Source organism: Scyliorhinus canicula, chromosome 2 (genome assembly GCF_902713615.1).
Source record: "Scyliorhinus canicula chromosome 2, sScyCan1.1, whole genome shotgun sequence".
In the NCBI taxonomy this organism is placed as follows: Eukaryota; Metazoa; Chordata; class Chondrichthyes; order Carcharhiniformes; family Scyliorhinidae; genus Scyliorhinus; species Scyliorhinus canicula.
The window spans coordinates 129,752,687-129,768,993 of record NC_052147.1 but is presented as its reverse complement, the minus strand read 5'-3'; the positions used below and the strand labels follow the sequence as shown (position 1 = coordinate 129,768,993).

General features: G+C 45.0%; 1 protein-coding gene across 5 annotated transcripts in view; it reads left to right on the top strand.

The window, feature by feature from the left end:
- pcnt (pericentrin) overlaps positions 1 to 16,307 on the top strand; it is a 352,612-nt gene that overhangs the window by 110,020 nt on the left and 226,285 nt on the right. For all 5 annotated transcript variants that reach the window (XM_038786588.1, XM_038786581.1, XM_038786572.1 and 2 more), the window contains 4 exons: positions 944 to 1,023; positions 3,600 to 3,774; positions 12,243 to 12,376; positions 13,332 to 13,443. In XM_038786588.1, coding sequence (XP_038642516.1) covers positions 944 to 1,023; positions 3,600 to 3,774; positions 12,243 to 12,376; positions 13,332 to 13,443 — 501 coding nt within the window. The remainder of the gene's footprint in view (positions 1 to 943; positions 1,024 to 3,599; positions 3,775 to 12,242; positions 12,377 to 13,331; positions 13,444 to 16,307) is intronic.

The window sequence follows — 16,307 nt, the reverse complement described above, 5'->3', positions numbered from 1 at the left end:
AGGGGTAAAGGAACAAGACAGTTAAATGTGATTGGAACTGTTTGCTCACATAGAGCAAGAAGTCTGACAACACCAGGTTAAAGTCCCACAGGTTTGTTTCAAACACTAGCTTTCGGAGCAGTGCTCTGAAAGCGAGTGTTTGAAACAAACCTGTGGGATTTTAACCTGGTGTTGTCAGACTTCTTACTGTGCTCACCCCAGTCCAACGCCGGCATCTCCACATCACATAGAGCAAAACTGTTGATTTGGTCTGAATGATTTATTCTTGTGTGACTTCTACACGTGTCTATGTGGAAATAGAAACCAACATACAAGATGACCGAGCCACATGCTAGAATTTCAAACTGAGAACATGCCTCAATGGCCATTGTTAGCCTCAGTTGGCTGGACAGTTGGTTTATGATGCAAGGTAAAACCAACAGCGGGCGTTCAATTCCCTTAACAGGCTGAGGTTATTCATGAAGGCCCTGCCTTCTCAACCTTATCTCTTGCCCGAGGTGTGGTGACCCTCAGGTTAAATCACCACCTGTCAGCTTTCTCCCCTCGAAGGGAAAAGCAGCCTATGGTCACCTGGGACTGTTGTAACTTTACTTCAACGTGCAAGTAATCAAATTTAACGATGTCAGTTATCAATTATACATTGACCAGGAGATGATTAATATCTCCACTGTACCTTACCAAATAATTTTCAAATCCTTTGTGTCCACCTAATAGACCTGAGGCTTCAAAGAGCTGGCACCTTCATCAATGCAGTTCTTTATTCCTGCACTGAAACATCAGCCTGGTTTAAGTCTCTGGATTGATACTTGTATTGAGGACCTACTGACTAAGAGTACCACCTCTAAGCCACAACTGATGCATTAAGCCATGTTATAGAATTGAAGGGAGAGAGGGAAGTCTGAGAAAGTCAACTGACATACCATGACCATACTTTTGTTTCTAGAGGATCTAAGGAAAGCATTGGAAGAAGATACTGCACTTTTGACGGCCACAGTGGTAGCCGAGGAAACAAAGAAACTGCAAGTATGAAAATCATGTTTATTTAAATTTTGGCAACCTTCCATTCATTTCAATCAGGAATTGATATATGGAAAAGGACAAGGTTCCATTCAGTTTGCCTCCAACCATTCTGGTCATTGCAATAGATTAAACTGGTAGTTAGATAAGGAAGGGTGGGAGGAGTTTGAGTAGAGAATGAATGGTGGTATGGTTCTGACTGGTCCAAATAGGCTATTTCTATGCTACAATTCTATGTGCAAATGCATAAATTAAAAAAAAAACAGTCTTCCATGTACTGGCCCCTTGCACTCCTGGAATCATAAGTAAATAAACACAGCACTTAAAAGCCCATTCAGCTCATGTTTGCCTTTACAATTCAGTTAGTCCTAATCTGTGTTCTTCCTCCAAGTATTTACCCAGTTCTCTTTTGAATAATCACTGAATCTGTGTCCATCATCCCATGAGTTTGTGCATTCGATAATCCACATTGCGTAAACAAATTTTCCGTCTGTCGCCTTTTTTCTTTTGCCAAAACTTACTTTGGTTTTTGACTCTGGGGTAATTGGAACTCTTGTTTACTCTCTCTCAGCCCATCATGATTTTAAACACATTTCAAATTTCCTGTTGAGCCGTCTTCGTTGCCCATTTTTAATTGACCACCTGAACTGCATTCCATCTGGTGCAGGTACATCTATAGTGCTGTTAGGCAGGGAGTTCCAGAATTTTGACCTAGCTGCAGTGAAATAAATGGAAATGTGACAGTTCCATGTCATGATGGTGTGCTGGCTTGAAGGGGAATTTGCAGTTTGTGGTGTTTGCATGCTGCTTTGCCCCTCTAGATGGCAGAACTTGCGATTCAGAAAGTTCTGTCAAAGGTGGCTAAGTGAGGTGCTGTAATGCATCTTGGATATGGTACGCACTGCTGCCACTGAGAGTTGGTGGAGAGAGTGAATGTTAAATGTGGTGATGGGAGTGCCAATTAAGTGGGCTGTTTAATCCTGAAGGCTGTTGAGCTTCTTCAGTGTTGTTTAATCCACATTGAGCCAGGTAAGTGGAAAGTATCTCCACACCGACTTGTGGCTCATAAATGGTGAACAGACTTTGGCGAGCTGGGAGGTGAAATACTTGCTGAAGATTTCCCATCCTTCTACCTGTTTTTGCAGCCACAATACTTATAGTCCAGTTCAGTTTCTGGTCAATTGTAACCTCCAGGATGTGACGCTGGGGGATTCAGTAATGATAATGCCATTGAATGTCAAGGGGCTGGATTCACTCTTGTTGTAGATGTTCATTGTCTCTATGGCGTGAATGTCATCAGCCCAATCTTGTCCAAGTCTTACTGTATGTGGACACAGACTACTTCAGTATCTGAGGTGTTCCAAATGGTACTGAACATTGTGCAATCATCAGTGAACACCCCGGCTTCAGCCCTTATGATGCTGCTAAAGATATTTGGGCTGAGGACATTCCCTGAGGAACTCAGCAACAATATTCAGGAGCTGAAATGATTGAATATTTGACAGGCAGTTTAACAAATCAAAGACTTGGAGGGGTAAAACAAACAAAATAGAGTCTAAATAAATTCAATCAGTTCAAAGATTGTTCTATTCCTATTACGCATAATTTTACACACCAATTGTCCTTGTGCCATGTTGGACAACAATATTAAATGTGGTAATGTCAAAAGACTTATAATTAACATTTATGAGATATTTGGATTGTCGTGTTAATGGATCTTCATTCAACCTAATTAGCCTGCTTTTGAGATTCCTGCATTGGTATTGATTTAAAAATAGGGTTATTTGTGCAAAATATGCCTTTGTTTCTAAATCAAAGTACCCTATGTGATTTGAGTTTTGTTAAATTCACCAGCATGCCTACTGCATGGTCCACATGACTATTCTTAGTAATCCGGGATTTGTTAGTCTTCTCTGTTGCTTGATAATGCTACTGAAAATGTTGTTGTTGTATAAGGACTGTAGCTTCTTTTATCTACGCAACATCACCCAACAGAGCTTATCGGTTGCTGTCACCTTCATTCATACCTTTGTTGCCTCCAAATTTGATTATTCCAATGCTGTTCTGGTAAGCCCTCCCATCTTGCACCTGCATAAACTTACTTGGGTAAAAATCTCTGCTGTTTGTATCTTAGCTTGTGCCAAGCCTCATTCATTCAGCATCCCTGTGCCCGCTTGAGCTACACTGGCTCTTGACCTGACAACGCCTCAATTTTAAGATGCTTATCCTTGTTTTCAAACCCCTTGTCCCCCTCTATTTCTGCACCTTCTTCCAACCCTGCAACGTTTGAGATCTCTTCACTCCTGGCCTCTTGTGCATCCCTGATTTTAATCGCTCCAACATTGGCAGCTTTGATTTCAGCTGCCCAGGTCCCAAATTACCACCCTGAACCTTTTCCCTTCTGTATTTCCCTCTTTCCTACTTTAAAAACACACTTTAAAATCTTGACCAGACTTTTGCTTACCTCTCCTGATATCTCTTTCAATGGCTTGGTGTCAAAAATGTTTTCTTAATTGCACCAAACAAAACACGAGTTGTTTACGTGGCATAATGGTAAACATCAACTTGTTTTACTCCAACAGAACATGCAAAAGGAATGGGAGGAAGAGTGCAGGATGCGCATTGAGAAGCAAGGACAGGCAATGTCTGCACAGCATCAAACTGAGCTGGAAGAATGGGGCAGGAAGATGGAGAAGTTACAGAATGAGCTTGTCGCAATCCATAATGAAATAGAGGAACGGCAAACGTTTGAGAAAAGTAAGAGAGAATAATGCTGATAAGTTAGATGAGGAAGGTTGGGAGGACGTTCAAGAGGAGCATAAACATCTGTATGAACCGTTTGGGTAGAATAACCTGTTTCTGATCTGTATATTCTACGTGCAAAGTCCAGGATATAAGGAGCAGACCGAGTGCCAAGCCGTTTGGGAATTATAGTATTCTAGCATGGAAGCAGGCTGTTGGCCTAATGAGTATGCAACAGCTTTTTCTGCGACAGCTTTTTCTAAGACAATGCAGTTAGACCTACCCCTCCTACTTTCCCCATATTCCTGCAACTTTTTCTTCAACTATTTATTCAGTTTTATTTGGAATAGTCCGATTGAATGTACCTGCCACTCTAGCAGGAAGTGCATACCAAATCCTAAACATGTTTCTTTTCATGTCACCGTTTCATCTTGTAGTTGTAAGACAAATTTTGCCCGTTGGTTATCAACTCTTCAACCATTGGAAACAGTTTCTCTTTAAAATTAGGGAAAATTCAGATAGACTAAATAAAAACTTCTACCAAATCTCCTCTTGGCTTTCTCTGCTTAGCGAGAACAACTCCAGCTGCTCCACATGACTATAATCCTTCGTAGTTATTCCTTCTGTACCATGGCCAAAGCCTACACATATTTCCTGAAGTGTGGCGCCCCAAATTGGACACACTACCCTAGATGGGGCCAAATTCTTATTTTATGTTAGGTGGACCATAATCTCCTGACTCTGTACTCCATGCCTCAAATTATAATCCCAAGATCCTAAAAGCTTCATTAGGCTAATGGTTTCTGCCTCCTTCAACATTTTTTTATTTAAAATAATTTTTATTCAAAATTTTCATAAAATATCAACAACAAAAAGTAACAATTTTTTTTTTACAAAGAACAGAAAAAAGAAAAAAACAGTACCCCACCCCACACACGCATACACAAAGGAAGAGGTAAATTAACACCGGCCATTTGCACAAAACACACGACCGCCTCTTCAACAAACACACCCCCCCCCCCGGGGCTGCTGCTGCTACTGCCCTTTTCCTATCGTTCTGCCAGGAAATCCAGAAATGGCTGCCACCTCCTGAAAAACCCCTGCACTGATCCCCTTAGGGCAAATTTCACCTTCTCTAATTTAATAAACCCTGCCATATCGTTGACCCAGGCCTCCACGCTTGGGGGCCTCGCATCCTTCCACTGAAGAAGAATCCTCCGCCGGGCTACTGACGCAAAGGCCAGAACACCGTCCTCTTTCGCCTCCTGCACTCCCGGCTCCACTGCAACCCCAAAATTGCGAGCCCCCCAGCCCTACCACCCTCGACACCGTCCTTGCTACGCCCTTCCAAAATTCCCCCAGCGCTGGGTATGATTTGCTGGGCTCCCTGAGCACCTGATACACCTGTCCTCACTACCGAAGAACCGACTCATCCTTGTTCCAGTCATGTGAGCCCTATGCAGCACCTTAAACTGTATGAGGCCAAGCCTCGCACAAGAAGAGGAGGAGTTCACCCTCCCCAGGGCGTCTGCCCACGTCCCCTCCTCTAGCTCCTCACCCAGCTCCTCCTCCCATTTACCCTTCAGCTCCTCGACCGAGGCCTCATCCATCTCCTGCATCACCTGGTACGCTGCCGAGATCCTCCCCTCACCAACCCACACCCCCGAGAGCACCCTGTCCTGGATCCCACACGGCGGCAGCAGAGGAAACTCCACCGCCTGACAAACGCCCTTACCTGCATGTACTTAAAGGCGCTCCCCAGGGGAGCCCGAACTTCCCCTCCAGCGCACCCAGGCTTGCAAACTTCCCGTCTACAAACAGGTCCCTCAACCTCCTGATACCTGCCCTGTGCCAACTTAGGAACCCGCCATCAATTCTCCTCAGGACAAACCGGTGGTTGCCCGGTATCAGGGCCCCCATCGAGGCCCCCACCTCCCCCTGTGCCGTCTCCATTGCCCCCAAATTTTGAGGGTAGCCGTCACCACCGGGCTCGTGGTATACCTCGTTGGAGGGAGCGGCAGCGGCGCCGTTACCAGCGCCTCTAGGCTTGTGCCCACACAGGACGCCATCTCCATCCTCTTCCATGCTGCCCCCTCCCCCTCCATCACCCATTTACGCACCATCGCTGCATTGGCAGCCCAATAGTACCCACAGAGGTTGGGCAGCGCCAGCCCCCCCCTATCCCTGCCCCGCTCCAAGAACACCCTTCTCACCTTCGTGGCCCTGTGTGCCCACACAAATCCCATAATGCTCTTGTTAACCCGCCTGAAAAAGGCCTTCGGGATAAGGATGGGGAGGCACTGGAACAGGAACAGAAACCTCGGGAGCACCGTCATTTTGACTGACTGTACCCTACCCGCCAGAGACAGCGGCAGCATGTCCCACCTCTTAAACTCCTCCTCCATTTGCTGCACCAACCTTGTGAGGTTAAGCTTATGCAAGGCCCCCCAACTCCTGGCCACCTGAACCCCAAAGTACCTGAAGCTCCTCTCTGCCCTTTTCAGTGGGAGCCTGCCAATCCCCCCCCTCCTGGTCCCCCGGTTGTACAACAAACAGCTCGCTCTTCCCCAAGTTGAGCTTGTATCCTGAGAAATCCCCAAATTCCCGGAGAATCCCCATCACCTCCAGCATTCCCCCCACCAGGTCCGCCACATACAACAATAGGTCATCCGCATAGAGCGACACTCGGTGCTCCTGCCCACCCCGGACCAGCCCCCTCCAACTCCCCGACTCCCTTAGCGCCATAGCCAGGGGTTCAGCGCAAAGAGCAGGGGGGGGAACAAGGGACACTCCTGCCTCGTCCCTCGGAATAGCAAAAAATACTCCGATCTCCTCCTATTCGTGGCCACGCTCGCCATCGGGGCCTCATACAACAGTCTCACCCAACTAACAAACCCCTCCCCAAACCCAAACCTTTCCAACAAGTACCCCCACTCAACCCTATCAAAGGCCTTCTCCACGTCCAGCGCCACCACAATCTCCGCCTCCCCTTTTACCGCCGGCATCATTGTAACGTTCAAGAGCCTCCTTATGTTGGTGTTCAGCTGCCTCCCCTTCACAAACCCCGTTTGATCCTCGTGGATAACCTGCGGCACACAGTCCTCTATCCTCACGGCTAAGATCTTTGCCAAAGCTTGGCGTCCACATTCAAAAGTGAGATCGGCTTGTATTACCCACACTGCAGGGGATCCTTGTCCCGCTTAAGAATCAAGGAGATCAGCGCCGAGACATCGTCGTGGGCAAAGCCCCCCCCCCTTCCCTTGCCTCGTTAAAGGTCCTAACCAAACAGGGGACCCAACAGGTCTGCATGCTTCTTGTAAAATTCAGCCGGGAACCCATCCGGCCCCGGCGTCTTCCCCGACTGCATGCTCCCTATCTCTTTGACCAGCTCCTCCAGCTCAACCGGTGCCCCAGTCCCTCCACCTGTCCCTCCTCCACCCTCTGAAATCTCAGCCTGTCCAAAAAGCACCCCATCCCCCCCCTCTGCCGGGGGTTCGGACCGATACAGTTTCTCATAAAAGTCCCTGAAGACCCCAATAATGTCTACCTCTCTTCGCACCACATTTCCTCCACGATCCTTAACTCCACGATCTCCCTAGCCGCATCCCGCTTACGGAGCTGGTGTGCCAGCATCCTGCTCGCCTTCTCCCCATATTCATACCCTGTGCCTTCCTCCACTGAGCTTCCGCCTTTCTGGTGGTCAACAAGTCGAACTCAGCCTGGAGACTACACCGCTCCCTCAGCAATCACTCCTCCGGCGCCTCCACGTATCTCCTGTCCATCCTCACCATCTCCCCTACCAATCTCTCCCTCTCTCTCTGCTCCCTTCTCTCCCTGTGGGCTCGAATGGAGATCAACTCCCCCCTAACAACCGCCTTCAGCACCTCCCAGACCGTCCCCACTCGGGCCTCCCCATTGTCATTGGCCTCCAGGTACCTCTCGATACATCCTCTAACCCGTCCCCCCACCTCCTCGTCCGCCAGCAGCCCCACCTCCAAGCGCCAAAGCGGGCGCTGGTCTCTCATCCCCCAGCTCGAAGTCCACCCAGTGCGGAGCATGGTCGGAAATGGCTATCGCCGAATACTCAGCATCCTCCACCCTCGCAATCAGCGCCCTACTCATAACGAAGAAGTCGATCCGGGAATAGGCCTTATGCACATGGGAGAAGTATGAAAATTCCCTGGCCCTCAGCCTCGCAAACCTCCATGGATCCACCCCTCCCATCTGGTCCATAAACCCCCTCAACACCTTAGCTGCCGCAGGCCTCCTACCCGTCCTGGAACTGGATCAATCCAGTGGCGGATCCAGCACCGCGTTGGAACCCCCCCCCAATTATCAGACCCCCCCGCCTCCAAATCTGGAATCCGGCCCAACATGTGGCGCATGAAACCCGCATCGTCCCAATTCGGGGCGTATACATTAACCAGCACCTCCCACTCCCCTTGCAGCTTGCCACTCACCATCACATACCTCCCGCCACTGTCTGCCACCACATTCAATGCCTCAAACAACACCCTCTTCCCCACCAGGATCGCCACCCCCCGATTTTTTGCATCCAGCCCCGAATGAAACACTTGGCTCACCCACCCCTTCCACAATCTAACCTGATCCGTCACCTTCAGGTGAATCTCCTGAAGCATGGCCACATCCGCCTTCAGCCCTTTCAGGTGCGCAAACACTCGGGCCCGTTTGACCGGCCCATTCAGTCCTCTCACATTCCAGGTGATCAGCCGGATCAGGGGACCGCCTACCCCCCTCCCCTGTCGACTAGCCATCACCCTTCCGCAATCTGCCACGTGCCCGCGCCCCTCGCTCAGCCCGTTCCCCACAGCGACAGACCCCCATCCCGACCCCCTCTACATGCTCCAGCTCTGTCTTGGCCATTACGGCAGCTTCCTTCAACATTTGTTCACAGACACCCCCCCCCCCAAGCCTTGTTGTTGTTCTTGCATCCCCTTTAAAATTGTACATTGGTTTTCTGTTGCCTCTGCTCATTCTCTCTAACACAATGTATCTGCACTGAATTGCATCTGTCATGTTTCCTTTCATTCCACCTGCCTTGTGAAGTTTTTATTATCTTTTTCACTTTTTACTAGACTTCTAAGCTTTCTGTCATCGGCAAACGTCGAAATTTTGCCCAGGACTCCAAAATTGAAGTTACTAATATATGTCAAAAATAGCAGTGGCCCAAGCACCCAACCTTGGGAACTGTTTGCCTTTCTCTTGTCGAAAAAACAACTATTCACAACAGCTTCCTGATTTTAATCCCTTCGTTAGTTTTTCACCTAGCTGCAACAGCCTGTTATTATTACAAGAGATTCAAGTTTTCTAACAAGCATGTGTGGTACTTTATCAAACGTTTTTTTGAAGTCCATATATCCAACTTCAAATGCACTGTCCTCATTTACCCTCTCTGGTACCTTGTCAAACGAACTTGGTCAAATTGGTCAGATGTGACTTGCCATTAACAAATCCGTGCTCTTTCTAGATTTTTTTAGTCATGCTTGTCTAAGTGGCTGTTAACTGTTGTTTCTTCTAAAAGCTTTCCCAGCACGAATGTTAAACTGAAGAATTGTAAGGTGTATCCGTCTCCCATTTTTGAACAAGGGTGTAATATTTGCAATTCTCTATCCTTTGGAACTTATCTGTATCCAGATTAGAAGATTATAATTATTGGAAGGTGGGCAGCACGGCAACACAGTGGTTAGCACTGCTGCCTCACGGCGCCGAGGTCCCAGGTTCGATCCTGGCTCTGGGTCACTGTCCGTGTGGAGTTTGCACATTCTCCCCGTGTTTGCGTGGGTTTCACCCGCACAACCCAAAGATGTGCAGGGTAGGTGGATTGGCCACACTAAATTGCCCCGTAATTAAAAATAAATAAATAAATAAGTATTGGAAGGTTGTGACCAGTACCGTTTCACAATTTTTAATTAAAAAAAACTTAGTACCCAATTCATTTTTTTCCAACTAGGGACAATGTAGCATGGCCAACCTACCTACCATTCACATATTTGGGTTGTGGGGGTGAGACCCACACAGACACTGGGAGAATGTGCAAGCATATGGACAGTCACCTGGGGACAGGATTGAATCCGGGTCCTCGGTGCAGTAAGGCAGCAGTGCTAACCATTGTGCCATCCCTCCTTTCACAATTTCTGTGCTTAGTTCCTTCAGTAAACCAGGATGCATCCCATCTGGTGCACATGACTTATCCACCTTAAGTAGCCTTTCTAGTACCTCTTTGTTTTTATCGTATCCAGTATTCCGGCAATCTCCGTGTTTACTATAATTTACACAAAATCCCCTTGCTGAACACAGATGCAAAGTACTCAATTAAAATCTCAGCCATACATTCTGCTTCCAAAATAGATTTCCGTTTTCATCCCTCTTAGTGTTGTTCTCCCCGTAGAAGACCTTTGGTAGCTAACATAAAAGGGAACACAACATGTTCTCTTGTCTCTTTGTCCCTCTCCTTTTTCACTTCTCTACTTTTTATATTCATACTGATTCTCAAGCTGGCATTTGGCACTGACCCCCTTTTTTCTGCTTCTTCCTGCTCTCTAAATCGTTCAGCAGGCTCTGGCATTTGTTGCACTCCCTTTCTTCCTTGTAGGACTGTCTGCAAGTTCGTCTTTGACTCCAATTTATCAGGCCAGATTTCTCTTCAATTTGCCCTCCTTCAGTTAAGTATTTTTTCTACATTTCTCTTTTATTCGTCTCCATAACTAATCTAAGTTGTTCAGTAGTATGCTCACTTTTTTGGTGGTAATCCCTGACTATAACATTTGCCACTTTACCGAGTGCCTTACTCAGGACTAGATTCAGCAATGCCTGCTTCCTTGTTGAGTAGGAAACATACAGACCAAGAAAATTCTCTTGAACCCACTTCAGAAATATCTCTGTCAACAACACAATAATTGTTGCATTGAACATGAAAGTCTCCTACAGTTTCAGTAATTTCTTGACAAATCTGCTGCCCATATTTTGGTCTACAAAAGACACCATAATAGCTCCTTCATTGTTCTCAACCCCAACCGAATAGACTCTGTCTTTGATCCTCCTCCTTTTTGGTGATTCTGTCCGCTTAAATAATTCTAAGTGCTTGTCATTAAAATATCAAAAGATGAATTTCCGCATCCTTTATTGTGTGTATTTGGATGGATAATTGACCAGCTTTCAGCAAACCTTTTTTCCCCACGCCTGTGTAGTTAGTATTTAGAATTTATTCGACATTGTCATCTGTGGAACGCAATTGGAATTCATTGTTCTTACTACTTGCCTCCTTCAACTATTGGCTTGTATATTATTTGCTTTGAATAAGAGTCCAAAAGATTTGTTTCAGTGAGCAGACTGAGTAGGCCAACTAATTTATTCTTTTCCATGTGACCTGCAGCTTAGAAATTGATTTTCTTTCTCATTTTCTACTTCATCAAATGTAATAGTTGTTTACATAGATACATACATAGAAGATCGGAGCAGGAGGAGGCCTACTCCACCATTCATAACGATCATGGCTAATCATCTAACTCAATAGCCTAATCCTGCTTTCTCCCCATAGATTTTGATCCCATTCTCCCCAAGTGCTATATGTAGCCGCCTCTTGAATATATTCAAAGTTTTAGCATCAACTACTTCCTGTGGTAATGAATTCCACAGGCTCACCACTCTTTGTGTGAAGAAATGTCTCCTTATCTCTGTCCAAAATGGTTTACCCTGAATCCTCAGAGTGTGACACCTGCTATTACCCAAAAATAGAGGGTGTTCTTTCTCAAGATTCCTGGTTCTGGACACACCCATCATTTGTAACCTCTTCCCTGCATCTACCCTGCATCTACCCTGTCTAGTCCTGTTAAAATTTAAGTCTCTATGAGATTTCCCCTCATTCGTCTAAACTCCAAAGAGAACATGAAAATGACAGTCCTGCCATCCCTGGAATCACTGGGGTGGTTTAGCACAGGGCTAAATCGCTGGCTTTGAAGGCAGGCCAGCAGCGTGGTTCAATTCCCGTAACAGCCTCCCCGAACAGGCGCCGCAATGTGGCGACTAGGGGCTTTTCACAGTAACTTCATTTGAAGCCTACTTGTGACAATAAGCGATTTTCATTTCATTTCAGTCTGGTAAACCTTTGCTGCACTCCCTCAAGAGCAAGAACATCCTTCCTCTGTGAAGGAGACCAAAACTGCACACAATACTCCAGGTGTGGCCTCACTAAGGCCCTGTTTATTTGTACTCATTCAAGTAGCGATGGCTCTTGAGAAAGTACACCCTCCATTTTTGGGTGACAGCATTGTTATTGAGCATTCTTAAAAAGTGCAGTTGGATAGAGAGCAAATCTCATTACAATCTGCTCCTCCATGTGTCCAGCTCCAAACCTGGAGGTTCCTTTACTCCACCAATGCATCTTACTTTTTCATTTTTAAACGCTTAGTAAAGATTTTAAGAACATAGTGCAGTGAAATTTCTTTGATCATTTTCTGTTTTAGATGAGCGTCAGAACTTGGAGGGCCTCCACCAGTCCAATTTGACAAAACTTCAGGAACAGATTCAAGTGGAAGTTCAACAGAAGCAGGAGCTGATGAAGGAACTTGATGAAAAGCAGAAGGACCATCTTGAAGCGGTCAGTAGAATTTATCATTGTGGTTTGCAGCTTTGTTTTAACTTTAATGCCTGTTTTGTGATACTTCCTTTTCCACGTACCTATTCGTTTTCAGATTTCACCAGAAACAAGCCAGGTCATCCCTTGACACAACAGCTTGAATTTCTAGAATATCCAAAGGGTGTTAACAAACCTACATTGATACCAAGCCATGTAAGGCGATATTAGGACAAGTAACCACATACTTAGTCAAGGAGGTTGCTTTTAAGGACCTTCTTAAAGAAGAAGAGGAAAAACCATGGAGAGATTTGGGGTGCCGATTGCTGAGCAGAAGGGTTTTCAAAGCACAAATAAGAATTTTTAAAAAACAAAGCATTGTCTGACGGGGGTCACTGGAGGTAGCGTGCTTAGAATTGATGAGTGATTGATGCTTGCATTACAACTTGCACCAAACCCCACTGATCAGCGTTTTGGATAAGTTCAAGTTTATATATGGTGCATGATGAGATCACAGTCAGGAGCACATTGGGAATAATCGGGTTTTGAGGCAACTGGCATGGGCAAGAATTATGGTGCAGATGAGCGAAGGTGAATGATGTTCCGAAGTAAGTCGTCTCTTTGGTGGAGATGATGTAGGGTCAGCAGCTCATTTCGGGGTCATGTGGGTTTTTCAGCTTGGGAATGATCTGGTTCAGCCTGAAACAGTGGCCGAGGAGTAGAAAAGAGTCCGCGACTAGGGAGTGGGGTTTATGATGTGAAACTCTGTGACCAGGAATCACAAATTCAAAAGAACTGTTTACTTGCTATTGTGTGAATCTCTAATGTTGCAGAATCCCTGTAATATATATGTATAAAAAAGGCAGATTCCGTGGTATTAGTAACTTGGGAACTGTTTTTTTCCCGAAATGGGTCTGATAGGCTATAAAAGTATGATTCAACCTCTGTTGAGACACACTGCCACGTTTTTATTTGACAGATGAAGAACTTGCAGGCGAGCTATGATGAATTTAAATTGCGTTCTGAGCAAGATGTTGTACATCTGTGGTCACAGCTAGAGAGTTCGAGGACCTGTCGTGAAGAGCTTAGTGGTAAATCTTTTATGTGTGTTTTTTTTGTATCATTGAGAGCGCAGAGACAAACATTTCAACTTAAAAATGCAACAATATAATGGCGTGCATTCAATTGGATGAAATGGAAAATGCATGTTTGTCAAGACACTGAAAATGGATTTATATTGTGTATCCCATTGTGTAACCTTCAAAGAACTTGCCTATTTACAAATTGTGAAGTTACTCATCCTATACTTTACAATATTAAACTGGGCTTGATGGTTTGGTCCTTAACCAGAGAGGTCACAAGCATTAACATGGTGAAACAGTGCTTCGCACTGCTGCCTCATAGTGCCAGGGACCCAGGCCTTGGGTGACTTTCATAGAATCATAAAATTTACAGTGCAGAAGGAAGCCATTCAACCCATTGGGTCTGCACTGGCCCGACGTACAGACTCCGCACAGACAGTGATTGTGGGGAGTCTGCACATTCTCCTCTTATCCTGTGGAGGGAATAAACAAACTGAGTCTTTTGAGACCGTATCGACCGTCAACAGAAACGGCTTTTATTCAACATGCATGAGGGAGAGCAAGATTCAGAGCTGTAATTTCAGCTTGCTTCCAAGCTACTCTGCCCCTCAAAAGTTCTTATACCTTTTGGGTTACAAAGCATTACATTTATATTAGGTCATCACATTATTACTTTAAATTTGTTATAGTTCTGTTCTGATTACATTTGCGGTTCCTTGTCCTGTGTACCTTTAATTGTTTTCTGGGTATCTCCTGTCTATCTGTTTAAAATATCAAAGCGTTGTATTTGTCAAGCCAATTTCAATAGTGTGTTAATTGTCCCCATTTCCCTGATACTTGACTAGTTTCCAGAGGCACAATGGCTCCTCTAGACATTGTGGAGCCTCATTAAGCAGTATCGATTTTCTTGCTGTAGCCGTGGAAATATCTCACCTGAGGTGTAACTGTGTAGTGCAGTCTGGGATGTGGTAATTTGTCTTGTCTGTCCACAGTGAGTGTGAATACGACAGCCAGGTTGTCTGTTTAACCCTTTCCATTCATTCCTTTCCTGCTGCAGCCCACACTCCCTGCGAACGCCCTACAGTTTTCTTTGTGTGTTCCGATTTCTTCCCACAGTCCAAAGACGTGCAGGTTAGGTGGATTGACCACGACCAATGTGTGCGTTATGGGAGATGGGCGGAGGATTGGGCCGAAGTAAAGTGCTTTTTGGAGGGTCAGTGCAGCCTTGGTGGGCTGAATGGCGACCTCCTGTACAGTAGGGATTCTATGGATTATGGATTTTGCATCTTTTAAATAATTTGGAACACCTCAAAAGTTCAATAATCATTGCTTACTCTACATACTAGTTAAGTGCACATGCAGCCATATGCTTAATTATGGGGAGGGGGAGGAGAAGGAGTCATATGAAGATCAAAAAGAAAGCAAGGCCTTTGAACTGCAATGTCAGGCTGTCTTGGTTTTTCTGAGCTTCCTGCTCTTGGCACTGTATATAATTCAATTTCATTATAATGAGTCGTCTTGCGATTGACAGAAAGACTTGCTATCTCAGGGTGTTAATTATTGTAGGATTGTTGATTTTGGAAAAGTCCAGTTTCACCGATAATGTACTGTTTTCTTCGATTGCATTTCTATATCTTGAGAGAAAAAGGGTAAAATTATAAAGATTGATTGTATAGACTTTGTTTGTATTCCCTTGAATATAGAAGATTCATGGGTGATCTACTGCAAGTTTTAATGATTAAATAATTTGACAGGGTAAGTGAATGAAAACTATTTCCTTTAGTTTAAATGTAATGAAATGAGATGTTATGTCCACCTGTTAGCCATTTGGGCATGCTCCTATTTAGTCATAGATCTTGCAAACTTTGTTTTCTTTTTGGTAGAACCTTTTGACTTTTAGTTCTGCATATCTGATGGGAGAATCCAGACAAGAGGGCATTAAACATCAAATGAGAGTTTGGCAGTTTTCAGTTTTGAGGTGAAGTTGGGTACCATATCTTCACAAGGCGTCTTTGAGGTTAGATCAGTTTAAAATTTCAAAACACAACTTTCTAGATTTTTGTCGGGCAAACCTTTGGTGAGCAGATAGAATTAAGATACATATCAACTATGATCTAATTGAATGGCAGTATAGTGTTGAGGAACTGATTAGTGTATTCCTGTTTCTATCCGAGATGGAAACCACCATCACACCATGCCCGGATCACCTTTGTGGTAACCCCACCCCTTACATCGACTGCTTTCAATTTTAATGCAGACTGCTGCTTAAATCGATCCAGCCACCCTTTTGAAGTTTATAACTTCTAAAGAACTGGCAAACCAATAACTAACACAAATAGACTGACCTAGATACAGCGGTAGAAATCAAGTTGAACCTAAGTGAAAGGCCATCTAATGTAGTGTGAATACCATGTAAGATATACATGATCGGTTCCTGCACTCTATAGTCTCCAAAGCACTTTTTTTTTCTGCTGTCAACTTTTTTCACGTGTTTTATGTTTGTCACCCAAATCTGACTTTAAAAGCTGCATCAAATTTTGAGAGCGTTTACCTACTGAGTACCAAGACTCCGTTCCTAGTAGCCAAGCCTAACAACCCCTGATAAGCTTTCTGTACACAAATCAACATAGGTAGACACAGACAATAATCTAGGTGAGGGTTGATTTTATCAAACCAAGTGTGTTATCAACTCTGATCTTTAATCTGCTAGCGCAAAAATGTAGCATCTCAATGATCACGCTCATGGGACTATAACCCCCAAGTACATACTAGCAGCTGCCTGCAAGTTCAGTTTTCTCCTTGGGCCTAAGACACATTGAACATCTTGCAAAAAAAATCCCCATGTAATATGGATCTTGTTTATCTGAAACGAT